The sequence below is a fragment of the Rhinolophus sinicus genome, linkage group LG06, assembly GCF_036562045.2.
Source record: "Rhinolophus sinicus isolate RSC01 linkage group LG06, ASM3656204v1, whole genome shotgun sequence".
Classification (NCBI taxonomy): Eukaryota; Metazoa; Chordata; class Mammalia; order Chiroptera; family Rhinolophidae; genus Rhinolophus; species Rhinolophus sinicus.
The window spans coordinates 8,531,294-8,555,692 of record NC_133756.1 but is presented as its reverse complement, the minus strand read 5'-3'; the positions used below and the strand labels follow the sequence as shown (position 1 = coordinate 8,555,692).

At 61.8% G+C, this 24,399-nt stretch overlaps 2 protein-coding genes across 8 annotated transcripts in view; one reads left to right on the top strand and one right to left on the bottom strand.

Moving 5' to 3' along the window:
• SAMD11 (sterile alpha motif domain containing 11) overlaps nucleotides 1-12,374 on the top strand; it is an 18,940-nt gene extending 6,566 nt beyond the window's left edge. Inside the window, exons 4-14 of one of the 2 annotated variants that reach the window (XM_019712045.2) lie at nucleotides 469-519; nucleotides 3,971-4,095; nucleotides 6,660-6,749; nucleotides 6,852-6,986; nucleotides 8,710-8,881; nucleotides 9,838-9,953; nucleotides 10,163-10,241; nucleotides 10,320-10,834; nucleotides 11,042-11,166; nucleotides 11,493-11,603; nucleotides 11,698-12,374. In XM_019712045.2, coding sequence (XP_019567604.2) covers nucleotides 469-519; nucleotides 3,971-4,095; nucleotides 6,660-6,749; nucleotides 6,852-6,986; nucleotides 8,710-8,881; nucleotides 9,838-9,953; nucleotides 10,163-10,241; nucleotides 10,320-10,834; nucleotides 11,042-11,166; nucleotides 11,493-11,603; nucleotides 11,698-11,925 — 1,747 coding nt within the window. In that variant the 3' untranslated portion in view covers nucleotides 11,926-12,374. The remainder of the gene's footprint in view (nucleotides 1-468; nucleotides 520-3,970; nucleotides 4,096-6,659; nucleotides 6,750-6,851; nucleotides 6,987-8,709; nucleotides 8,882-9,837; nucleotides 9,954-10,162; nucleotides 10,242-10,319; nucleotides 10,835-11,041; nucleotides 11,167-11,492; nucleotides 11,604-11,697) is intronic. The other variant, XM_019712046.2, reaches the window with a different exon arrangement.
• Nucleotides 12,057-24,399, bottom strand: NOC2L (NOC2 like nucleolar associated transcriptional repressor). Of its 6 annotated transcripts, none has more exons than XM_074334352.1 (19): nucleotides 24,260-24,399; nucleotides 23,969-24,121; nucleotides 22,621-22,819; nucleotides 22,412-22,555; nucleotides 21,621-21,741; nucleotides 21,445-21,535; nucleotides 19,983-20,061; nucleotides 19,751-19,861; nucleotides 19,460-19,573; nucleotides 18,622-18,810; nucleotides 18,294-18,433; nucleotides 17,497-17,608; nucleotides 15,781-15,894; nucleotides 15,333-15,434; nucleotides 14,051-14,194; nucleotides 13,843-13,956; nucleotides 13,277-13,409; nucleotides 12,835-12,924; nucleotides 12,057-12,618 (listed from the first exon to the last, which is right to left on the bottom strand). In XM_074334352.1, exons 1-19 carry the CDS (start codon nucleotides 24,283-24,285, stop codon nucleotides 12,512-12,514), a joined length of 2,283 nt encoding a protein of 760 aa, XP_074190453.1. In that variant the 5' UTR covers nucleotides 24,286-24,399; the 3' UTR covers nucleotides 12,057-12,511. The 6 variants fall into 6 exon arrangements, with proteins under 6 accessions (XP_074190453.1, XP_074190454.1, XP_019567606.2 ...); XM_074334353.1 differs by having other exon boundaries at nucleotides 21,621-21,738; XM_019712047.2 differs by having other exon boundaries at nucleotides 22,412-22,531.

The window sequence follows — 24,399 nt, the reverse complement described above, 5'->3', positions numbered from 1 at the left end:
CAGTGGTCACTTTCAGGAGGCGAGTGGGCAGCAGCTGGGCCCCGGGGGCCTACACTCACCTGGACTGACTCTCAGCCATCAGTGCCTGACCTGGGTCCAGCCCAGCTGGGGCAGCTCTAGCCACTAGGAATTTGGGTTCAGTCTCATGACTCACATGCAGAGGAAGCACAACAGGGAGACCCCCCTGGGCCCTGGTACCAAGAGGCAGAGATACGGCGGCCTCGGCTCAAAGCGTCCCAGTCCCCTTGTCTGCTGAGGTCTGGAGCTGGCTCCTGCCCCGTGAGCCTGTCCCAGTGGCAGCTGCTGGCCTGTTGAACTGGTACCAGATGGCCCTGGAGACAGTCCGAGCCAGCCCAGTGCCTTCGGGGCTGGTGCTCTGAGGCAGATGGGGGCATGCCACACACTCACCCTGCTGTCCAGGGGCCAGGTCCTACAGGCCACGCTGACTCTCTGCTTCTTTCCTTGCAGAGTCCACACCCACTGGGACGTGAACATCTCCTTCCGAGAGACGTCCTGCAGGTAGGGTCCTGTGCAGGCAGGATGGTCTTGTTGCTCCGCTTCCCCTTGGTCTGCTTCTAAATCTCTTCAGCCTCCCGCCCTTCCTCCCCTCCTTAGTCTGTGGTCTGTCCGTTTGTCAACTTGTGCCCAGGTCTTCACAGCAGCACAGCTGTGGATTCTGGGCAGCCCAACCCTGGAGTCAGAGTGCATTCCCCCTCCCACACGAGACTGGCAATTTGAGCCCATCTGCCCAAAGATGAGGCCGCGACCTCCCCCTCCCACCCTCCCAGAGACCCACCAGGAGGAGAATGATGATGGGAGAGGGGTCTTGAAGGATGCATAGGAGTTCACTAGGGAAGCAGTGAGGTTTCTGCAAAGACATTGAGAAATTAGGGTAGGGGATGTGGGAGGGGAGAAGGAGAGGGAGGCGACCAGGTGTGGTTCAGTTAGATACTAAAGGGCTTTGGATGGTGGGCCTGTTGCGCACTTCTCCAGGCAGTGGGGAGCCACCGAAAGTTCTTGAGCAGGAGCGTGACCAGGTATGTTTTGAAAAGGTCCTCTAGAAGCCCTGCTTAGCAGGTTGGGGGGTGGCTCTATTCCATGCTTATTGAGGCTGTGGAAGCAGGATGGAGGGAGATAAAAATGAAGGGATCTGATGAGGAGATTGGGGGGCGTGACATTGGGGAGACCGAGGTTCCGGGTTCCAGAGAGGGACAGGATGGTCTGTCGTGGGTGGGCTCCAGAATGTGGCTTCTGGTCAGTGGGATCAAGCCTTACCCTGGGCCCCTGGGGCGGCCACAGGAAGGGGGCCCAGTGGGCAGTGAGCCTCCTACACTGGCCAGCTGGCCGGGCTCCCTAGGCTTATCCTCCCCACGCACGGCCTGGCTCTGTGCCAGGTGTGTTGTTATTCGTGTCTGGGAGAACGCCTGGGTCCTGTTGCCAGATTACAGTGAAACATCTTCAAACTTATTTGTAGCCCATGTTGACGGTGCCCGCTCAGCTGATGGTTTTATGAACTGTCGTGAGCATTGGTGACATTTTACCAGGCTTGTGCTTGGGAAGCCCCAGGATGACTTGTCAGCAGAAGCTGTAGGGGACCAGGGGCTGTTCCTTCTGCCTGCAGCCCCCCACCCCCAACTCTGCCCAGCCTTGGCGAGTGGGAGAGGGTCCCAAGTGTCCAGACACAGACCCTAGAAATGCCACAGATGAGTTTCTGGACTTTTCCAGAGGGGAGATTGCGGTGGGGGTGTGGCCAAGAGGACACAGCCCGTCTGTGCAAGGAGGGCACACAGCCCAGCCTCACACAGCCCACACTCTCTGTGTTTATCTCTTCCTGTCTGTCCTTCGGGCCCCGCCTATCTGTCCCATAATGCCTGTCTGCCACCACCGCTCACTCCATCTGTCTGTCCATCTCCATCTGTCATTCTCCATTTGTCTGTTGGTCTAACTCCATCATCAATCTGTCCATCATCTGTGTATTCATCTCTGTCCCTCTGTCCGTCTGACCCTGTAGTGGACCAGTCTGCTTGCCTGGAGCTCCCCTTTCAGCCCCAGGCGTGGGGCAGCAGGCAGGCGATGTGGACCCTGCCCACTTTAAGCTCCTGAGCTGGCCAGGAGATGGGCAAGGACTGGACAGCATGGTGGTTGCTGAGGGAGCCTGAAGGAGCCAGGGGGCCCCTCAAGGCGAGTTGGGGTCAGGTCCTTCTCGTTCCAGCCTCCCAGCATACCCTCCTCCACCTACCCGCTTCCCTGAAGCTCTGGGTCATCTGCGATCCCATGCCCTGACCCCCAGAGACACGGGCAGCCTCTGAGACCCTGGTGGGCCTCCTCCCTGCAGGTGACGTGAGGGTGTTTTTATGGCTGTGGGAGCCTCCCACTGGGTACCAGGCACAGGGCTCACACACTTTGTCTGGTGTGAGCAGTTTCTTTGTGGTTCTTTCCGGCACAGTTTGTTCAGTGCCCAGAGCAGGATTTCCTGGGCAGGGCCAGGTGAACCCCCAACGCAGAGAGCAGGGTGTCCTGATCCCCACTAGGCATCACCTCCACGAGGCCACAGCACCCAGTGGGGGCCTGAATGACTGACCAGCAAGTGAAAGACCCCATTGTGGGGGTCCCTGTGTGGGGTTGGGCTGAGGGTTCATGGGGAACAAACTGAGGGGGCCTGTTTTCACCTGCTCATCTCCCCAGAGTTGGTTCACCTCCTGCAGGAGTCTGGGGACACCAGAAGGAGGTCCCCTCAAGGGAGAACTCAGGGCAGCCTTGATCCTGCCTCTCTACGCCCTGGCCCCTCCCTGGTGCTGAGACAGCAGTCCTCCTCTGAATCCCCCCTCTCCCGCCGACTCCCCCGTGTTGATGAGGATGAGGGGGTGGGATGGCTGCCAGCTAGTACCCTGGGGGACCTGCTCCCACCCACGCTCCGCCTGTGTCTCCTGCGTGTGGGGGGGGGAAGCCCAAGCCTCCTGCTGAAACTGATCTGCTTAGGGGCCAACGAGGATTAGCGCAGCTGCCCAGGCCAGGGGGCTATTTAATGAGGCTTAGAGTATTTCCCAGGTCACTCCGCGGAGGTCCCCCTGGCAGCGGCCGAGGGCTGCTCTGTTACAGGTGGGCCAGGGAGCGAGGGGCTAGATGGTGGGGCACCGGGCTGTCCGTCCTGTACTAACTATCTGGGACTCCAGGCTGCAAGGTGGCAGGTGACCCTTGTCTGTGCTAAGGGACATGCTCTCAGAACCCCAATCGCGTGGGGCTTTTCTCATTTCTCTCCTGCCTGGGGTTCTGTGATGTAGGACTGATCTGATTTAGCAGGACCAGAAATGTGGGAGCAAAGCAGTTAAATGTGTTGGCTCCAAGTAGGGAGCCTTGGAGAGAGCAGTGTCATAAGCACACCAGGGAGCAGGCTCCCGTCTGCTGTGCCTGCCTGTCTGTGCGTCTGTGCCCCTTGTGTCTTCGAGCTTGCATCTCCTCCGCTGCTGGACTGGCCTGACCCTGGGGTTCCTGACTTGAAGAAGTTGGGGGTCCAAGGGTGGTTGCAAGTTTTAGCTGAAACAGTGTGGGTGGCGTTCTTCCTAAAGCAGCTGGTGCAGTAGTGACGTAGGACATGAGTGTGCCAGGTGCGCTCTCTGGGTGCCTACTCCCTTGGTGGGTGCCTGGCTGCGTTCTGAGTAGGGGGCAGGGATGCGGTTGGTCGCTGGTGGCTCTGGAGACAGTGTGGCCAGGCTGCACACAGACCTTCCCTGGGGACTGAGAGCACACAACAGGCAGGTCCTGGGTGATGAGACTTTTCTCTTAGGATCTGCTAAGGGGACGTTCACACACGTGGTGTCACAGGCCACACGCAGGGGCATGCAAGAGGCATTACCACACCGAGATGCTGTGCCCCGGTGCCACGCGCTGCACACTTGTGCTCAGTCAAGCACACGTTTCTGTTGCGCACACGGCCTCTCAGGGTCTCCCTTCCCTTCTCGCGTTGCTGCAGCCAGGACAGCGACCTCCCTACCCTCGTCTCCAGCCTGTGTCACGGCGGCCACCTCGTTATGCCCGAGCATCAGAGCCGTTGTGAGTTCCAGAGAGGCGGCGTGGACCTCGGCCTGGGGGCCGCAGGTGAGGTGCCTGGGGACAGCAGCTCGGTGGGGGACAGCCCGCCTGCCCACCCAGTGTCTCCGCTCAGCGAGTCAGGGTGCTGCCACCCCCAGCAGCCTTGGCAGGCGGCTAGGGAGGCCAGTGAGGAGGTCGGAGGAGGCGAGGCCGGCTTCTCACCCCTTGGGGAGGGGCTCTGTGTGATGGTAATTGTGTTAATCCCAGTCAGCCAGCTGGGCAGATGGGTAGACGTGGTGTGGCTGCTGCTGAACGGGCGTGGAGTGGCCGAGGCCACCGCCAGCCACTCCTCACAGGGACAGAGGAAGGAAGACAGGACGGAGGGATGTGCATGCCCGACTCGCTCAGAAACGCGTGCCTGGGGATGTCATGCACGGCACCCACGGAGCCCGGGCCTGTCAGCTGAGAGGAGGGGCTGGGGAGAGGAGGCTGGCCCGGGAGCTCAGAGAGAGGGGCCCCTTGAGGACGGCAGAGTAGAACACAGCTGAGGGGGCCGGGTGTGAAAGGAGCTTGTGGAGGTCCCTTCCTGTCCTGTGAATGCTGGGCAGTGGCTGCCTTCTCAGGAAGGCTGGCCAGGGGTGGTCTACCATCGGGCCCCCAGGCCTGCCTGTGCTGTGTGGAGGTGGGGTGGGAGGCAGCTGAGCAGGCAGCTGATAAAATCTAATTGCGCCATCGATCGGAGAAGCGTGATCCAGGAGGAGCTCCGCAATGGCTGAGGTGCTCTGAGCCGGCCCTCCCCCTGCTTCCGCACGTGGGAGCCTCAGGCGCCCGGCACACTGTGCCTGTGCCACCGCAGCACGTGAGCCCTGCTCACAGCCAGAGCTGTGTGCTTGGGCCTCAGCACGGTCCACACCCCGAATCTGGGTGCCACACTCCATGTCAGGGTGTTGCCCCCTCTCTCGCTTCATGCTGAGGTCCAGGGCAGGCCTGGAGGCTCCTTGGCTCACATGCTAGGCAGGAAGTGCCCCGTGCAAGCACTGGCTGCAGGTTCCTCTTGTCCCCTTGGCCCTTGTCCTGGCCCCTGAGCAGTGAGGGCCGGGAGTGGGTCCATGCTGGCTTCTGGTCACTGTCTGCCTGTGGCTGCATGGCTGTGTCCCTGAGTGAATGTGGCCCTCACCGAGCACCGGTGCAGGACCTCACTATATCCCCCACCCACCCCTAACAGAAAGTGGATTGTTCCCACTGTGAAAATGGGAAACTTCATGGCGAAGTGCAAGCCCTGGGTCATTGTAAACCAGAAGGGTGTGCGGCCACCCTGGGTGTCGGCCCTCCTGACTGGGGCGGCCAAGTCGGACTTCCTCGGGGGGCCTCATGCTGGTGGTACCCACCCCTCTCCTGGTGGGTCCCTGAGGTAGGGACCGGGCAGGGCATGGGGCTGGCTGCTCGGCCCAGGCCAGTGGCAGCAAGGTGGCCGAGATCGATAAGTTATTAGCACCATTCTGTCAGCTGTAAAGTGGAGATTGATCGTGCTGCACTTCCCGGTCTGATAAAAATGACAGATTAAGGGAATAAGGAAAAAGAATTAGGCTTTGGAGCTAATGGCAGGGCTTCTGGAGAACCCCCTCACCCGGGTATCACAGCGGGCTGGGGTCACAGAGGAGGTGGCTTCTTTACCCCACCCTCCCAGACAGCCTCGTCAGGATGGAGAGGGGGCCGGTGTCTGGGGGCCAACAGGGGGCTCGGGGTGGGAGAGCAGGACAACTGCTGAGCTGAGACTTTGAGCTCAAGAGAGAGAGCATGGCTTCAGGGTGCCAGGGGCTGGGGTGCAGAGGGGCTGGCTCAGGCAGATGGATGAGTGTGGTTTAGATATGGGACCTGAGAGGTCAGGGGGGCAGGGCCTGTGCTCTCCCACTGCTCTACCATGGGGAGGTGTGTGGTGGGGGCTGTGGACTATTCAGGGCACCCTCCAGAACTCAGAGCTCGCTCGGCAGGTGGGCAGGCTTGTGACAGGCAAGGCCAGGTGGCTCAGGACTTCTGGGGGCAGCGAGGGGTGTGGTCAGGCTGAAGGGCCTGGGAGTAGTGCATGTGGCGGGTGGGCCCAAACTCAGGGGCCTTGAGGTGGCCTCGGGGTCCTACTGCCCAGAGACCTCTCTGAGCAGGAAGAGTTTGGGGCACCCTACCCTGAGACCCTGCCCTGCTGGTCCTCACCTGTCCTGAGAGGAGAAGGTAGTAGTGCCCGGTCAAATCAGAAGCCTTCTCGTGCTCTCCAGGGTGCTGAGTGGGCGTCTTCGTTTGCACAGACCAGTCTGGCTGGGTGGGCACAGCAGGGCACCCGTGGGGTCCTGAGTCTCCACCAGAGGCTGTCACCACACATCTGCATCTACCCCCCTCCCCAGCCCAGTGTCAGCACTGTCCGATGCCCTTACCCTGTCCCAGCCCCACATCCTGTCCTCTGCCAGCCTGGGACTCCAGCTGGCAAGGCCTTGATGTGACCAGGCGCCTGAGCAGTGATGGCCGTGGTTCTGGGCTGAGCTGAGCCTGGGGCCAGCCTGGGGCCTCCCTGTCCCTCCCAGCTTCCATCCCCTCCAGGCCCTGAGATGCAGGGTGGGGCTCACTCTACCCTCCCCCAGGTGACTTGTTGGGCAAGAGGCTGGGTCGCTCCCCCCATATCAGCAGTGACTACCCTTTGGAGAAGAAGGCACGAAGCAAGTCTCCCCAAGGTGGGAGCCCTACCGGGGGGGTGGGGGTAGGGGTGGGGGTGGCGGTCACTGGAGGCGGGAGGGTGTACCTTAGACCCCTCACCGTGTGCTCCCCCAACACAGAGACTCTGTTGCTGCCGGAACTAGGGCCCAGTATGGCCCCTGAGGACCAGTACCGCCGGCTGGTGTGTGCACTCAGTGAGGCGGGCACCTTGGAGGACCCCCAGCGTCTCTACCACCTGGGCCTCCCCAGCCATGGTATGTGCCTGGGCTCTCCCTGTTCCTGGAGGCCGCTACTCACCCTGAAAAGAAGCCCTGGGGTCTCTGACTGCTGACAGCAAGGCTGAGGTTGGATGCAGGTCTGGCGGCCCCTCAGCCCCACAAGCCCCTTGTAGGTGGGCAGGGAGACATGATTCTCCTACTTCTGCCTGAAGAAGCCACTTGTCTGGGTAGATCTTAGGTGGGACGCCCTTTGTGTCTCCTGTGGCCCCACACCCACTGTCTCCCACCAAGCAGGACCACCCCTCAGTCCCACTTGTAGGCACTGTCATTTCACAGAGCAGGAAACTGAGTCTCGGGTGAGCCCAAGTGACAGTGGGAGGTGGGGGTTGAACCAGTCCAAGCCGTCTCCCGAGGACCCCAGTCTGTGTGCTGCAGCTTTCCCACTCCTGCTGCAGGTCAGGGCACCTCCTCCAGGGAGCCCGTGGCTGTTCAGGTAGGAGGGGCCAAGAGGAGGGGAGCAGTCAGCCCCAGAAAGTCCACTGGTGGAAGTCCAGAAGGCAGGGTGGGCGGCAGTTGGGACTTGGCCTCCAGGACCTCCACGGTACTCCGAGGCCCCAACTGGAGGCGCCGTCGCCATCCCGTGCATCGTCTCCAGCCATCTGTCCAAGCCTCCTCTCACTTAGAAGTCCCACCCACCATCACAGGGGCGCCCTGCCCAGCTGCATCCTGACCTCGCAGACCACAGCCCAGTCTGGGGCGGCTTGGCTTTTCTGGCTGGAGGTGGCTGAGGGGTTGCTGAGAAAGGGGCAGGATTTCCTCTCCTTACACGAGGCGCTGTTCCCCAGGGCAGTCTCAGGCACCGAGAGCCTGAATAATTCACCAAATGTTAATAATTTAAAAATCTTCCTTTTTAATTGCTTTCCCTGCCCTGCCTGGGGCTGGCTCCGCTGGCCTGCGCGGGGGAGGGGGCGCCGGCTGCCGGGGAGCAGCGCCGGGAGCTGGGCTGTCAATCACGGCGCCGCGCCGCCGCCCCCGCTGCGGAGCCGACTGTAAATAATCGAGGCCGCCGGGCGCGCGCGGGGGCGCGGAGGCCCCGCTGGGATCGAAGCAGGCGGCCGCGCCGACTGGGCTCTGCGGGCTGGCACCTGGCCCGGGCAGGACCCACCTCCGCTTTTCGGTTAATTAATTTATAAACAGGCGGCGGCGAGAGGCTGCACAAGTGGGGGGCCGCGGGGGTACTCGGAGGCCCGACCCAAGGCAGGATGGAGGGACACGGATGGGCGGCAGAGTGCATCAGACCGCGTGTTACCTAGGAGGGGTCATCTGGGCAGCCTCAGTCCAGGGTTCGAGACCCACTCCAGCTCCTGGACTCTGGTCACATTGCCTTCCTAGAGCAGGCCTGCGCCCTCACTGGGGTCTCTGCACACCCTGTCCCCTCAAGCCTCCTAAACTCCTGTCATGATGGACATTCATGCGCCACATGCCCACCGCACAGGCTTCCTAACCTCCCCATATCAAAGGCTTCCCTGGACTGGTGGTGCCTCCCACCCCAGCCCAGCGTCCTTCAGCTTGTTGCACTGCACTGTGTGTCTCCTGCCCTGTGGCCTGCTCATTTTTCTGTCCCAGGGTGTGAGGCTGTGCTCTCATGGGCTCCTGATCTTGTCCTTGGCCAGCGTCCTGTGCTCACCAGGGTGGGGAGTGAGAGCCCCGGGGGAGGCTGGCCTCTGGGTCACTGCTGTTGCCCCAAACCCCCTCCCAGATTTCCTGAGGGTCCGGCAGGAGGTGGCAGCAGCAGCTGCAGCAGCTGTGAGGAGCCCCAGTGGTCTGGAGGTCCACCTGCCCTCGTCCACGGCAGGTCAACGTCGGAAGCAGGGCCTGGCTCAGCTCCGAGAGGGCACCGCTCCAGCTGGCGCCCCGTCCTTCTCAGACAGGTACCGGGCACCTGTATTTCTGAGGCCCCCATATTCTCTGTGCTTGTTTCTGGGGTGGGCGGACTCACTCCTGGATTCTGCGGTCCAGGTCCACAGCCTACCTCTCCATAGCTTGTCAGCCACCTTACTCGTGCACACTCCTCTGCCATCGCTGCCACACGGCCCTGCAGGTAGTGAGTGCCAGGCACAGTGCTAAGTTCATGGCCTACTGTGCAGAAGGGACCTGCTGCCCATTGAGCTGGGCAGAGGCCCAGGACAGTACTCCTGGGGCAGAACGTGTGGGGCGACCACCACTCAGGAAAGGGTGTTAAGGGCAGTTCCTCTGCATTGAACACCTGTGGGACCCCCTGAATCCAGGTGCCCCTGAGACAGCTGAAGGCTTCACTTCCCCAACAGGTAGGTGAGGGTGCGTGATGCAAACTGGGGGCGTGCATGGATGTGGGGGTGTAGAGGGGACAGGAAGCAGCGAGAGGTCTGGGAACACCCCCCCCCCCCAAGTTGGAAGCCGGGGCGGGAACGCCCTGCCCCCAGTAGCACCGATTCAGACACAAGCCTTTGCGCCGGGTTTGTCGGGGCCCGGAAACCCCAGGAGGGGGCGGAAAGGGCTACAGCGCGCTCTCTGCCTGGCAGACCCAACAACGCCGCGACCCCCGCCCCACGGCGTGTCTGCAGCCGCCTCCCGGATCGCAGCTAATTGCGCCCCGCCCCCGGCGCGCCCGGCGGTAATCGCCGCTACAGTCGCCGCCGCCAGCCGGGTCAGCGCCTCCTCGCCGCCGCCGAGATTAATTGGCGCCGCCAGTGGGGGCACAGGCGGGGCCGGCGCGCGACCCGAAGCCAGAGCGAGCGGCGCATCGACAGCCCGCTGGGCGGGCAATTAGCAGAGGCGGCCGGAGTGGGGGCGGGGCAGTTCCGGGAATGGAGGGGACACGCGGTGCTCACCGCCCTGCCGTCCACAGGGAGCTGTCACAGCCGCCTCCCTTGCTGTCGTCTCAGAATGCCCCGCATATCGCCCTGGGCCCCCACCTCAGGCCTCCCCTTTTGGGGGTGCCCTCGGCTCTGTGCCAGACCCCAGGTGAGGAGTGGGCGGGTGTTGGAGCCCTTTGTCATGGGGGGGCGGTCCGTGCGTGGGGCCATCCGGTGTGCCTTTGCCCGAGCTACCCACGAGTACCCTCGTAGGACCCACCCTACACTTGTTGAAGCCAAGGGCAGTTGGGAGGAGGAGGCTTGGGTAGCCCTGGCCCAGTCAGCCACCGAGCTTCGCCTCTGCCTCTTCACAACTAGGCTATGGCTTCCTGCCCCCTGCCCAGGCGGAGATGCTTGCCCGGCAGCAGGAGCTCCTGCGGAAGCAGAACCTGGCAAGGTAGGTGACGCAGCTCATGGGGAAGTGGTGGCACTGCCAAGCTGGCTGACCCTCTGCTGTTGGCTCCCCATGGTCCAGGCTGGAGATGTCTGCAGAGCTGCTGCGTCAGAAGGAGCTGGAGAGCGCACACCGGCCTCAGCTGCTGGCGCCGGACGCTGCACTGCGCCCACCGGATGGCGTAGAGGAGCTGCACCGCCGTGGGGCCATGCTGGTGCTGAGACATAGCTCTGCACCGCTGCTGGCCCTGCCCCCGCAGGGTCCCCCTGGGCCCGGCCCCCCCACTCCGCCCAGGGAGCCCACCCGCCGAGTCCCACGGAAGGGGGGGGGCCGTTCGGCCTCCACCCGGCCCAGCGAGCCTGAGGAGACAACAGGAGCAGGGCTCTGGGCACAAGATGGCTCTGAAGATGAGCCCCCCAAGGACTCAGACGGAGAGGATATCGAGATGCTGGCTGTTGGGGGTCAGGGCCCCACCCCGGGCCAGGCCACGGCTGGAGAGACCAGCTCAGAGGGGAAAGGGCTTCTCCCAGGATCTGTGCTGCCCCCTCCACTGCCCCTGGGCCTACCCTACGCGGTCAGCCCCTACTTCCACACAGGTGGGCAACCCCAATGCTCTCATTCCTCCATGGGGTGGGAAACCACCCCCCCCCACCACCACCACAGGGAGGGCATCCATCGGGGGAACAATCGCTCCTAACTCACCATCCAACATCTCTGGAGAATTAGGGCAAAGGTCAGCAGATAGGGGTGGAAGCCTAGGGACTAGCAGGCCCGAGTCCTAGTAACACCCCCTCCCCACTCAGGTGCCATGGGGGGACTCTTCACTGATGGGGAGGAGGCCACAGCCCCTGAGGATGTCAGCAAATGGACAGTGGATGATGTCTGCAGCTTTGTGGGGGGCCTGTCTGGCTGTGGAGAATACGCACCGGTGAGGGGGACACCTGCCCGAGCTCCCCATCCCTCTGGGCCTCTCTTCACCCCAATTTCTCCTCCTCAAAAGTGGGGTGGGGGAGACACTGGTGCATGCTCCCCTACCCCCCTGCCGTGTCAGTGCTTCTGCCTTCGACACCAACACATGCCCAACACAAAGGAGACTGTTCTCTCCTAGCCGCTCAGACAACCCTCCTGGCTCTGCTCTCCAGAGAGCCTTGACCAACCCCAGGACGTGGCCCTTGCTGGGCCGGAGGGATCCAGCAGGGTGGGCAGGCGCTGTGCCTAGCACTCGGACCTGACAAGTTCCCCGCCTCACCCCAGGTCTTCAGAGAACAGGGCATAGACGGGGAGACCCTGCCTCTGCTGACGGAGGAACACCTCCTGACCACCATGGGTTTGAAGCTAGGACCGGCTCTCAAGATCCGGGCCCAGGTGAGTGCTGGAGGGGGTGGTGGTCCCCAACAAGGGACGGGCAGCAGCAGGGCTCCTCGAGGCTGTAGGCACCACCTGGCCCATGTCTCCGCAGGTGGCCAAGCGCCTGGGCCGGGTCTTCTACACGGCCAGTTTCCCTGTGGCTTTGCCGCTTCAGCCACCGACCCCACGGGCCCCGGAGCCAGAGCTTCTCTCCGGGGAGCAGCCCCTGTCGCCGGCAACGGCCCCCTCTCCCTATGCTGGCCGAGCCTCTCCCAAGCAAGAGAACGGTACCATGGCTCTGCTCCCAGGGCCAGCAGACACCCCCCAGCCTCTGTGCTGAGTGGGGGCGGGCTGCTTGGCCCCCCCAGCCCTTCCGTGCTGGCCACTCCAATGCCAAGGACCCTCCCCCCACAGCTTATTTTCCTTTCAGTTTTGGATGCAAAAACAGAATTTTAAAAAGGAAAACGTGACTTAAGAGGAAAGGAACGTGTTTCCAAAGACTCGGGGTGGCTGTGGAACCCAACGCAGACGGCTGGGGGGCTCTGCACACCAAAGACAAGAGGCCACACGGGCCCAGGCTGTGCCCCTGGCTCAAGCTGGGGCTGCTGGGAGGTTTTCGGCGTCCTGACATCAGGCAAGAGGTCAAAGACCTCTCGGGACCTGCCACTCTGGGCAGTGGTGGGCGGCTCCACATACAAGTTTCGACCCCAAGGCCACCACTTCAGGGATCAGCACAGCGCCTGGTACTTTCTGGTCATTTTGTTGTAAAAATAAAGCCCCGCCACCATCTCCCGTCCTCCCCCTGCACAGTGCTGACCTCAGGGCCTCTGGGCTCAATGCCAGCCAGGTCAGGAAGCTGCAGGCCCATGGCCGACTGCTGGCAAGACAGGAACACTGCAATCAGTCCCCCACAGGCCCGCGGGGCCTCAGTCCTCCTCCGAGAGCTGCAAATCCTGCAGCTCATCCTCCGGCCCCTGGGCCAGCAGCCACAGCTCCAGGGGGACCAGCCCCGCCTCCGCGTCTGGGCCTCCATCTGCAGGGAGGGATGCAGGCTGCATAAATCCTGCTTTATCAGGAAGAAGCCAGCCTTTAGGTCACTCAGCACTACTTAATTTACCGGTGCCACTGTTGCTGCTGCCAGAAGCAGCAGGAATGGGGCAGCTGGCCCGGCGTCCCCAGGGCTCAGCTAGAGTCGTCTAACGCAGGCCCATGACGGCCTTGGGCGCCCTCACCCCCAGGAACCACTCACCCTCCAAGTGGCTGACTTCTCCGCTGCTACTGCTGCCATCCTCATCCTCGTCCTCTGCCCTTTGCTGAGCTTCAGAGGATCCAGGCGTACCTGGGGACCAAGGAGAAGTGACCATGGGAGTAGGCACATACACATGGGGACAGCTGGGCTCACAGCACTGCACCCAACCTGTGCCCGGGCTCCTTCGTGCACATGGGAATTCAGAACCGCCCTGGGAAGTAGTGGGGGGCGGTTAAGGGAGCCTGGGGACATGTATTCTAATTCTAGGAGGCCTGCACCTCAAAGCAAGCGAAGGGGCAGAGGGGGGCCAGTGACAAGGGACCCGCAAACCGGAGCACTGAGGTGGGAATGGGAGCCCTTCTGGCTCTTAGGAGTTCTGGGGACACCTCCCAGGACCGCCTGCCCTTCCCCAAGTGTGTGACCAGGATGTGCAGGCCCCCACCTCTCTCTGAGAAGTCCATGGTGTCGTCCTCGTCACTGTCCAGGTCAAAGAGGTCCTTGAATTCCACCCTGTCCTCATCCTTCTTGTCCCCCAGCTTCTGCCGCTTTATCTCAGGAAAGTCCAGATCTTCCAGCTGGAGGCCCCAGAACCAGAGCAGCAGGTGAGGGGAGGGCAGGCAGCCCTGGGCACCCTCCCCACAGCCACTGCAGTGCAGTCATCGGCAGGAACCCTGACCAGGCAATGTCCCTGTGTCCCCCACACCCAGTGTTATGCTCCCTCCTCCCCGCCCCCCTCACTGCCCCACTCCCACCACACAAGGACCCTGCTGGGCCACTTCTATGACTTCTAGTCAGTATCACTGGGAAGGGTTCCTGGACAGCCACCCTACCAGGCAGGTGAGGAAGCCCCAGCTGCACACGTAAGTGCCACAGCCACATCCATCAGCAGCCACTGCACCAGGGCAGGACACAGCTGGGCGGCCCCCAAGCACCTGCGTGTGTCCCTGGGCCTGCTGTCTCCCCAACAGCTAGATTGTGCCCGGGCCCCGAATCTGACCCCATCCTCACCCGTTCTTTGCCACTGATCTCCAGCTGGATCTCTCGGTCCCGTAGTTTCCGCCACTGGCTGTAGTACTTGGTGAGCGGAGTCCCCTCTTCTCGTGTCTGCTTCTCCCAGGCATCCTGTGGGGGGACGTGCAGGGTCAGGCCCACCCTGGCAAACCCTCAAACCACAGCCACACAGTGATGTGCCCTTGGGCATCAGCTCCCCACTGACCACTGCCTGCTGGCTGGACACGCCGAAGGAGGCCCTCTGGCGCCGGCTGCAAATGTGGTCCGCGTTCTCCTGCACCTTCTCCAGCAGCTGGCGCATCTGCCGGCAGTAGTTGGCCACCTTGCACTCCCGGAGGAAGGATTTTAGCTGTGGAGGGAAGGGGCTCAGCCAAGTTCCAGAGCCAGGGCTACTCTGCACCCAGCCATTGGCCAGGGCCTGTGAGAGCCAGATGTGGCCACAGGGATGTGGATGTGTGTGTGTGTGTGGGGGGGGGGGCACAGTGCACACGCCTGTGTGCATGTGGTGGTGGGGGGAAGGGTGGCTGGATGGCCCGGCCTGCAGCTGTACACACTCACTGCCCACCCATGAATGAAGCTGTACAGGCACACAGCCACACGCTCATGTACATACTGCTGGGGGGTTTTGTACTCCGACAGCACTATTAAGCAGCTGTGGAATCTTAAACCAGAGAACTGCTAAGTCTAAAATACGTACCATTTGGCTCTTTACTAAAAAAATTTGCTGACCTGTTTTCGACCATGACCCCTGGGACCTTGAACTCAGAAATAGAGCCCTGCACTCTTGCACCTATGTCTGCATTGGCCTCTTATACAGGTGCTGTCAGGCTGAGAAGCCCCCCCACTCACCAAGCAGGCCTCTGACAGGTGGGGCTGATTCAGCCCCCAGGGCCATACAGGGACAGACAGCCCTCACTCCCCCATGAGGCACAGGCCTCCCCGAGATGGGACACACCGAGGCTGAAAGCAAATGGAGCCCCATGGGGGGCCCAGAAAGGGATTCCAAGAGGGAGGACGCCTACCCGCCCCCCACCCCCCAGTAATGTCTGGAGGAAAGCTGAGGCGGGGTCTGCATCAGGCCAGCCAGGGCTTCGTGCTGCCCAAGCTGGCCCTATGTCCTCACCCACGCCCAGGACCCCCTGGGGAAGCGTGTGGTCAGGACACCTGCCAGACCCACAGCCCATTTGACCTCATGGGCCAGAAAGGCCAGAAAGACCTCATGGCCCAGTCTGGTCCTGGGGTCCTTGCTGAGTTGCCCAGATCAGCCCCACCCCTCAGCTTGTGTTCCCCACATCACAACCCCGGGGGTTTAGCTGCCAGGTGGTGCCAGAGCTGGTAAGATTGTGCTGCTATGTGGCTGAGACAGGGCTGCCTACCTGCGCCCTGTGTAAGTGGGGAGCTGAGCCCATTAAGGCAGTCTAGTCTGCCTTTAAACAGGCCACCAAGGAGCATGGGTGAGGCGGGGGAGCTGGGTATCGGGCACACACCTGCAGGACAGCGGGCAGTGCCAGTTCCGGGAACGCAATGGTATGGGCCTGGCTGTGCAGGTACTCCAGGGTGAGGTCGTACAGCTGCTCCAGCAGGCCGTCCTGTGCAGCACGGGCCGGGGCGGGGGAGAGGAGCTCAGACCACTTCCATCCAGGCCAACTTGTCAGCTCAGCTTGCTCTGCAGGGCGGGGATCTGGAGGCCGTGACCCCATAGCCTCCCTGGAAGCCACACTCAGGCTCACAGGGTCCACAGCCAAGGAGTACCTGCTCCTCACCCCCACCCCACCCCAGGAGACCCATGAGGGTCCACACTTATACTCTGGACAGTGGCAAGCCCCCTCCTGTCCAACTCATCTGCCTCCAGTCATCTCACAGGTAATCTCAGTGCCCTGTCACATCCTGACATGACCCCAGGCCCCTCCCTGGGAGGCCAAGACACCGCCTCACCCGGTAGGCCTTCTCCTGCAGGTTGACCTTGGACAACTTCAGGACCACAGCAAAATTGATGGGCTTGGAGCTCATGCGTCCGGGCCTCCTATTGAAGTCAACCTGCTGGAAAACCTGCATGGCCAGCCCCATCAGCCCAGGTGGTGGTGCCCCAAGGCCACGGCCCCCCACTGCACCCAGTGCACCACACCCCACCTGCACCCCACCTTCAGTGAACCCTGTCTGCACCCCACTCCCTGCCTACACCCTAGGTCCTTGAAAATTCACCTTGAGAGCAGGGACGAGGGGCCAGATGCAGTGCCAGCCCCGCAATTCCACAGACCACACCACCCCCCAAGAGTCTGCTCGCCTACCAGAGCTCTGATAGCCCCCATGGTAGTCCCTTCATCCCCAAGTGGGGCAGGACCAAGGACACACACACACACGCACTGCTGACCCACTCCTAAAGATGGACAGAGAGCCACAGGGACCAGTATCTGGAGACAAAGGGTCTCTGCTACGCAGGGCCACTGTCTCTACATCATCTTCACCCAGGGCTGCAGCCCCAGGAGCCGCACGCCACAGGACACAAGGGCTCAGACGAGGGGCTGGGCGGCTCCCCCTCCCACGTCCTCTGCAGGGACCACAGACTGCGCACACTGGTGTTGGTTGTGGCCTCTCAGAGAAAGCCTCCCCCAGGTTCCAAGTCTGAAGACTGCCCAGGGGAGCACAGTACCTGGTCTCTCAGCCAAGGACCCATCCCCACCACCCTTGCAAGGAACGAGGTGCTCGTGGGAACACAGAGCCTCCCTGGCAGGGCGTTGCCCTCTCCCTGGATTGGCTCTGCTTGACTTCCCACCTGGGAGAGGGGGGACAGGGCATTCATGCAGGCAGAGCTTGGCTTCTGGCTGTGCTTTTCTCTGGAGAGGAGAGGCCTGCACCCTTGGGTGTGACAGGGCTGTGCGGGGCGTGGCTGTGGCAAGCCAAGGTAGGGTCAGTACGAGGGCTGTGCAAAAGAGGAGTCCGCAGGAGACCATGGGCAGAAGGGGACAGACACAGGTACCCAGAGCAAGCCGGCAGGCACGCCGAGGACTGGGAGGGAGGGCATCCCAGGGGACTGGATGTTTTCCACAGGACGTTCACAAGACCAGGAGACTAGGGCTCCCTTCCCTCCCCTACGTGCTAAAGGGCGGAGGACAGCACTGTCATGGCCACGCGGACACAGTCCTCTGGGCTCCCGTGGGTGGTGCTGAGGCCTCTCGAATGGGGAACGTGACTGTTTGCTGGGTTGGGGCCCAACTGCCAGTGGGCTTCAGGGCTTTGGAGCACATCCTTTCCCCACCTGTGCCATGTGAGCATGCAAACACAGATGTGCCGCACACACACGGGGAGTGCAGAGGCCGGCACGCGGCCTTGCAATCAGACCTGGGCTTCAAGCCCAGCTCTCCTGCTCACTCTAATCTTGGGCAAATGCCCAGATCCACCAAGTCTGTGCCCTAAAACCAGCACCCTTAGGCCCACCCTGCGGTACAGCTGTCCTCGTCCTCGCCGCCACTCTTGCCAAGCAACACACTCCAGCCTGGGCAGGCAGCAGGGCGCCGAGTGCAGGCGTCCACAGGTGAGGGACCAGCGCTCAGGAGAGCGACACCTAGCGGAGCTCGGAGGCTCTGGGTAAAGCAGGAAGCGCCGCCAGGACAGCAGAAACCCCGCCCCGCCCAGCGCGAGCACCCGGCTCACCTCCAGGATGAAGGGCAGCACTGGGATGAAGACACCTGTGCGCTCCGAGAGCAGCGTCAGGGCGCGCACGCAGTGCATGCGCAGCGGGTAGTAGCGGGCGGTGGGGACCAACCTGGGGCGCGGGAAGACGGAAGTGAGCAGAGGCCCAGACTCAAAAACCCCTAAACAAGCCTCGTCCTTCTGGCCAGCTACCCGACCCTTTCACAGGGAATCCCAACCTCAGCAGGAGCCCTCCCTGTCACTTCTGTCAGGGTCAGAGGCCACACATGCACCATCGGATTCCTGGGCTGTAACAGGGCAGGAAGTCTCTGCTCAGTTATGGGGGAGGGGGCGATCATTCATTCAAGTCTATCTTTCTTCCCTGAGGCGGGCATCCAAGGCTCCCCCTTCAGGAGGACAGGGCTGCCCCCTCCTGGCCAACAGCCATCCGGCCACATGTGGAGACCAATGCTAAATGAATACCAGACCTGCTCTGTCCAAGAACCCCACAAACCCAAACTCCCTTTAAACTGCACACAGCCCTCTACCTAGCACCTCCAGAATGCACATGTGCGCTGTGTCCTGGGACCAAGGTGCTAGGGAGCAGCCCAGCTGCCCATGAGTCACAGACGGCCCCACCCCCAGTCTTCTTGCCATGTAAGAGACCCCAGACCCTGCAGATCTGGCCACTGGGAGCACTGCCCAGATCCTCCTGGAAAATGAGCCTCTACCGGCCCTCCAGGAGGCCTCTCTGGCCTCCAGAACAGCCTCCTGTAACCTTCCTGGCCCTCAGAGCCACCCCGCCATCCCTCACTCACTTGATGCAGCCGATGACAACCTGGGAGAGGGGGTAGATCAAGGGCTGCAGGGCTTCGCTGGGACACACGGTGCTGAGGACATGGCACCACAGGCGGAGGCAGTGCACGAACTGCCAGTTGTACACAGACTGGTATGTCTCCTGGTGGGGTTCCATCTCCAGGTCAGCCCAAGGTCCCCATCTCATCCACAGCACCACGCCCTTCCCCACCCCCAATCCACAGCTGCTGGGGCGTCTCCCCAGGAGGCCCAGCCCCCAGCTCAGCCCCACCCATCTCCCTGGAGACCCGGCAAGGGGGCTCAGCCACCCCTTCCCGGCCGCGTGTTCACCTTCCTGCGGGTGGTCATGGCGTTGCGTAGATGCACGGCAAGCTGTCGGATGTACAGAAAGGCGTGCTGGTAAGCGACCCCCGTGTCCAGGGCCAGCAGCTCGGTCAGGGTCCGCTGCATGAAGTTGATGAGGGGCAGGGCACTGGGGGAGGTGAACTTGCAATTCCTCACATACGTGATGTACATTTGCTGCCGGGAAGATCACAGCCACCTGAGCTCCAGGGCCCGTGGACCCTCCACCAGACACCTGGGACTTTTGCTCAGAGCTGCTGCCTCTGCAGGCCCCTCCCTGTGCACGGCTCTGCTCCCCGTGTGTACCCAACAACCTCTGGCACAGGCTACATGCAGAGAAGAGGGGCCTTATAGGGAGGGGTGAGCTCCAGTGTGAACTGCGGGAAGTAGCAGGGACACCACACAGGGACTGGGAGGGAAGCAGAGAGGCCCCTGCTGCACACAGTTCTATGCAGGGGGTTCCAGAGGGTCCCCATGAAGGCCAAGGCAGGCCACCCCAGGCTTGGAGCCGGGCAGCAGAGTCCCTGTCCCTCTTCACACCAGATGTCCTCATCCACTGAGGGGAGAGCTGGGAGTGCAGTCCACAGAGCCCCAGGGGAACCAACGCTCTGGTCACTATCACTGTGTCCGCGCCTTCCCTCCCCCTGCCCCCCGCCCCCGGCCCAGGGAGGAAACAGTGACCAGGGCCTGGGTCTGCTTGGAACCAGTGCAGGGGAGGCCCGCTGACCACAAAGGCAGCCTGCCCAGCCCTCCAGCCGAGACTTTCAACGTAGACCCTGATGGACAGAGCACAGCTCCACAGGCAGGAGCCACACGGCCTCAGTACCTTGAGGACAGGGCTCAGGAAGGTGTCCTTCTTGTGCCGGCAGACTCTGGTGAGGACTAGGAAGGCCAACACACGTAGCGTCTCCTCGCCCGTGCTCCACAGGGTCACCATCCTCTGAAGAGAGCAGGACGTCACTGCCTGTCCGGCCAGAGGCCCCTATGGGCACTGCTGCGAGACAGCTCCAGCCTCGAGCCCATCCCCACGTGCTGGGGCTGTGCTGCCTGTGGGTGGGTGGTGGGCGCAGTTGCAGAGGCTAGAACTGGGGTGTGTTTGCATCCCGATCATGCCCACCTTGAGCAGCATGCGGCACTGCCTAGGGAAGGTCAGGAAGTAGGGCACAGAGTTGCCCACGTGCTGGAGGAGGGCTGCTGCGACTGTCGTCTCTGCCACGCAGGCCACCAGCTGGGGGAGCAGGAGAGGTCAGTGAGGCCCCAAACCCACTCACAGCCAGATGCAAAGGACTGGACCACAGCCCGCGGCCAGGCCCTGTGGGATCCGGCAGACCCTCCCGCTGGCACTGCACCTGTATCACGGAGCCCAGGTAAGCCTTCACATCCAGCCGGAGCTTCCCCCACAGCGGGCTGCTGGACGGCTGCTGTACCCTGCAGAGAGGACACAGTGCCCGCCCACTTGAGACCTCCAGCTACGCACAAGGCTGTTTCGTCCGTGCAGTCTCCAGGACACGAGGCACATGGGCCCTGGGGAGACCCCCCCCATCTCTCTACGAAAAGCTCAGGGGCCCCTTACCACTGGCTGACACAGGGACGCACTAAGACCCTCTCAAGAGTGAGGAAGAGCAGCCCCAGGACAGACAGCCAAGAGCAACTGTACTCCATGTCTGAGCCCAGGGCTGGCCACTTGCCCCAGAGTCCCCAGAGGTAGCCATACCCTGAGACCCAAGCCAGGCATCGCTAACTACCACTGCAAGTTGGTTTTCTTTGGACCACACATACTTAAAAAAACACACAAGTCATCCACATTTACAATTTAGTTTCACCAAACATTCTTTTGAAAAATGGAAACACCAGGCAATAGTGACTACCTTTCTCGGAAGTTTCTCAACAGCAGAACCCCAAAGCACTCACGGAACTCAGCAGCTCATTAAAACCTGCTCTGATGCGAAGGGACAAAGGACAGGGGCACCTGCAGCCAGCGTGCCCTGACCCAGGAAGCAGCTCTCGCCACTTCACCCAAAGCCCCGCCCTTCACAGTGACCGCTCCGCTCAGTGCAGTGGCCCCTCACAGGCCCCGCCAACACTGCGCCTGGGTCCACTCACTCACTGCTGGTCCCAACCAGATGGCTGCCTCCACACGACCGAAGCCCCCTGACCCATCAGTCCAGCCCTGACTGCCGGCCTAAAGCCGAGGTCTGCCCATCTGCAGGTCCACCGCCTCCCCCAACCTGGTGACAGCAGGGCCCCTCCACGGAGACGTCTTTCTCCCCTTGAAGTGTCTGGGGTGAGTCTGACCCTCCAAGGCCCATACTGCTTCCATGTGATTGCACGGCCCGTCCAGCCCCAATGTAACACGTGTTCTCCCAGTTATCTGCTGCTTCCCTCTGAAGACTGCACACGGCCTTCTCTGCTCAGTGTACCTCTAACGTGGAAGTTAAGGTTCTCAACCTCAGCATCGAGGCCCCCACCTATAGACAGACCCACCAGCCACAGAGCAAAAGGCAACGAGAGTGGACAACACTTATTCATCCAAAGACGAAGAAGAGAGAGTCCTGACCTGGGACGATGGGGGAGCAAAGCCAAGCACCTACTCTGCAGCCTGAGAAATTCTGTGTAGAGAATTTCCCTTCTCAGAAACAAAAGAGAAAGAGAAAAGGATGGGGCCTCTGACTGACCCTGATGCCCAGACCCTCCCCAGAGCCTGCAAAGAACCTGTGCTGTCATCACGTCCCTGAGGACCAGCCAGCCTGGGGCCTCTGCCTTTCACAGCAGGGCCCTGAACACACCCCCGCCCACCCTCCTCCCTCTCACCTGCTGCTGCCCTTTGGGGCTTTTCCAAACAGCAGCTTCTGGAGGCAGCCAAGGAGGTCTCTGATGCAGAAGGAGACCAGGGCATTGAACACTGCAACAAGGGGACCACACATGCCACTCAACAGACAGAAGATGGAACAGAGAGCCTCATTGCACATCCCCTTGCCCCAGCTCACCAGCACTGTCTGTAACCTGGAACTTGCTGGCCTCAACACCTTCCTGGTCCCCTTGGGCGGTGGCCACGGCTGCTCGGAGCGCCTGCACAACCTCATGGAACAGCCTTGGAGTAAGGTGCTGCTGAAGGGGCAAGAAGACCCAAAACACTGGTGAGCATCTGGCCATGTAGGACTGGGGGGGGGGGGGGGGGGAGTAAGCAGGGCTCCAGGAACCCACCCTGTGAGAAAGGCACCCCTTGCCCACCCTCAGACACAAGGCTGAGGTGGGGGCAGTGTGACTGAGCCATGTGCTGGGAACAAAAAGACAGTCCAGAATCCTGGGAGGGCAGGGAGCCCAGCTCAGGGACCATGGGGTCGCGTGGGAGGCCAAGGGTCCCAGACCCGGCCAATGGCCAGCTCTGGCTAGCACTTGGAGCTCTCCCCTCTGTCCTCTCCTTTCTGTGCAGGAAGTACTGCAAGAGCCTGGGAAAAGGGGCTCCACAAACTGGCACAGGCACAGAGAGTTCGGAGAACAAGGAGCCCAAGAGACAGACTGAGAGCACGGGAGCAGGCAGAGCCCCTTGAACCTCTAACTGAAGGCAGACACCGTCCTGAAGCCCCGAGCATGAGGAATAAGCATGAGAGACCCATTTGTACTGAACAGATAGTGCCACAGCTCAGGGAAGTGGCCCTCCCACCTGCAGCCCCAGAGAAGGAGCCCTCCCACCTGCAGCCCCAGGTGCCAGAAATGAGGCAAGGGCAGACACCTAAGGGGGGAATTGGGCAGTTGCCCATCCCATGCCATTTCTTACTTTTGACGCATGCTTCCATCTCTCAACCATGGCGAGGGTCACAGGGGCAGAATCCCTCTTCTTCCCCTTCAGCCCTCTGGAGACCCCATCCTCATCCTCATCTCCCTCCTCACTTGCTTCCTGAACCAAACACAGAGGGCCAGGCTACAACAGGATGCAGGGGCCACGAGCGTGCCCCAGCTCCCAGCCAGCTTAGTCCCAGCCCTCACCTCCAGCATTTCTGGCAGGGAGTGGGGCTGCTGCCCTTCGTCCTCAGAGCTGTCCGAATCGCTGAAGTTCAGCAAGCTCTGGTCGTTCTCCTGCAGGAACTTGTAGAACTCCGGGTCTCTGAGCTTCAGCCGAGAAAGCTGGTCCTTGTGCTCAGAGGCATAGCCTTTATGCCGGCTGGAAAGGTGGGGGTCACCATGTCTGATGGAGGCAGAGCCAGTGGGGGCGGGAGGAGTGAGGCCTCCTGTCCTCTTGCTGGCCTCCTGGGGCTTGGTCTGCTCCCTCACAACCACTGATAACTAAGGCAGGGGATTTTCAGGGGGTACTTTTTCACCAGATTCCTCTCTGCCCCAAACTCCTGACTCACGTATTGCACAGCCCTCTATACACGTTCCAACATGTGCATTTCAAACCCAACACATACGACGCTGAACTGTGGTTCCCCCAAACTTGGGCTGCCTGCACCCTGCTCTATCTCGATGTTTGGCAACGCTACCTTTCCAGGCAAACCTGTCTGTCACGCCCAGCATGCAGCCTGCCTGGAGCTCTCACCAGCAACACCCCTTGTGCCTCCTCTCAATTCTCTCATTCACCGTAATGTCTCTCCCTGTCACCACCCCTACTGCCACACTCTATTATGTTGGGCAATCTGAGTGGCCCTTTGTGTTGTCTGTCATGTGACATTACTTCACTGCTCAAAACCCTGAGACGACTTCCCAGTATTTTACTGGAATATCTCATAAACGGCCCCATCTTCGTCTCTGCGGGGTCACCTACTGCCACTCTCCCCCTCACGCCTTCCGCCACAGCCACACTCCCTCTGGGAAGGGCCGGCTCCCACTGCAGGGCCTTTGCAGTGCCTGCTCCCTGAAACACCACAACACTCCGCTGCTGCTGTCTGCGTGGCTTACCCTCTCAGGCCTCTGCTCAACTGTCCCCTCCTCAAAGGCCTCCACTCCACTTAACACAGCAACAGACGCCCGGCTATGCTCCCCGTTCCTCTAAGCCCTTGTTTTTCCTTTCCGTCCACAGCACTCATCCCTTCCAGATTCCTACACTCCGTGGTTTACCCCAGACTGAATGAGCTCTCCCAGGCTATAAAGTGACTTTGTCACCACTCATCAGCCATGCTCACCTTCTAAAAGGAGACCTGGCACAGAGCGAGTGCTCATAACCATCGGACGAAAGAACGGCTAGGGCGAAGCCAAAGCGCTGCGGGGAGCTGGTCCCAGGTCCCCGGGCCTCGGCCCTGAGATCCCAGAGGTGCTCAGCACCCTCGCGGCGTGGGGAGGGGGCCAGGAAGACGAGGGATTCTGCTTACGCGCAGCCCGTGGGAGACGCTCCGCTCACCTGGCCGAGGGGTTCCCGCTTGGCCCGCCCGGGCTCCGCGCGGCTCCGCGCGCTGGCTGCGTCTCGGCTTCGGGGGCTCCTTCGGACTCGGATTCGGACTCAGAATCAAAGCCCGAGGCCAGAAACTCGTCCACCGTCAACTCTGCCAGGCGCCTGCGGGTCACGACGCCCAAGTCACGGCTCCCTGCCAGCCAGGTGTGTCCCAGCCCCGGTGCCCCAGGAACACGGAGAGCCCCTTCGCATGTAAGCACCCGCTGGGAGGCCGAATCGGACCCCAGATTTCCAACTCACCGCTTTCGACTCCGCGCCGCCGCCATGACTGCCAGCCTGCAGCGTGCGCCCCACTTCCGGCCCCAGAATGCCGTGCGCTAGGCGTCCTTCCTCCGGTCGGCCGCGCCCGCCGGCTGGCTCTACGGTTCTCCAACCGTGGC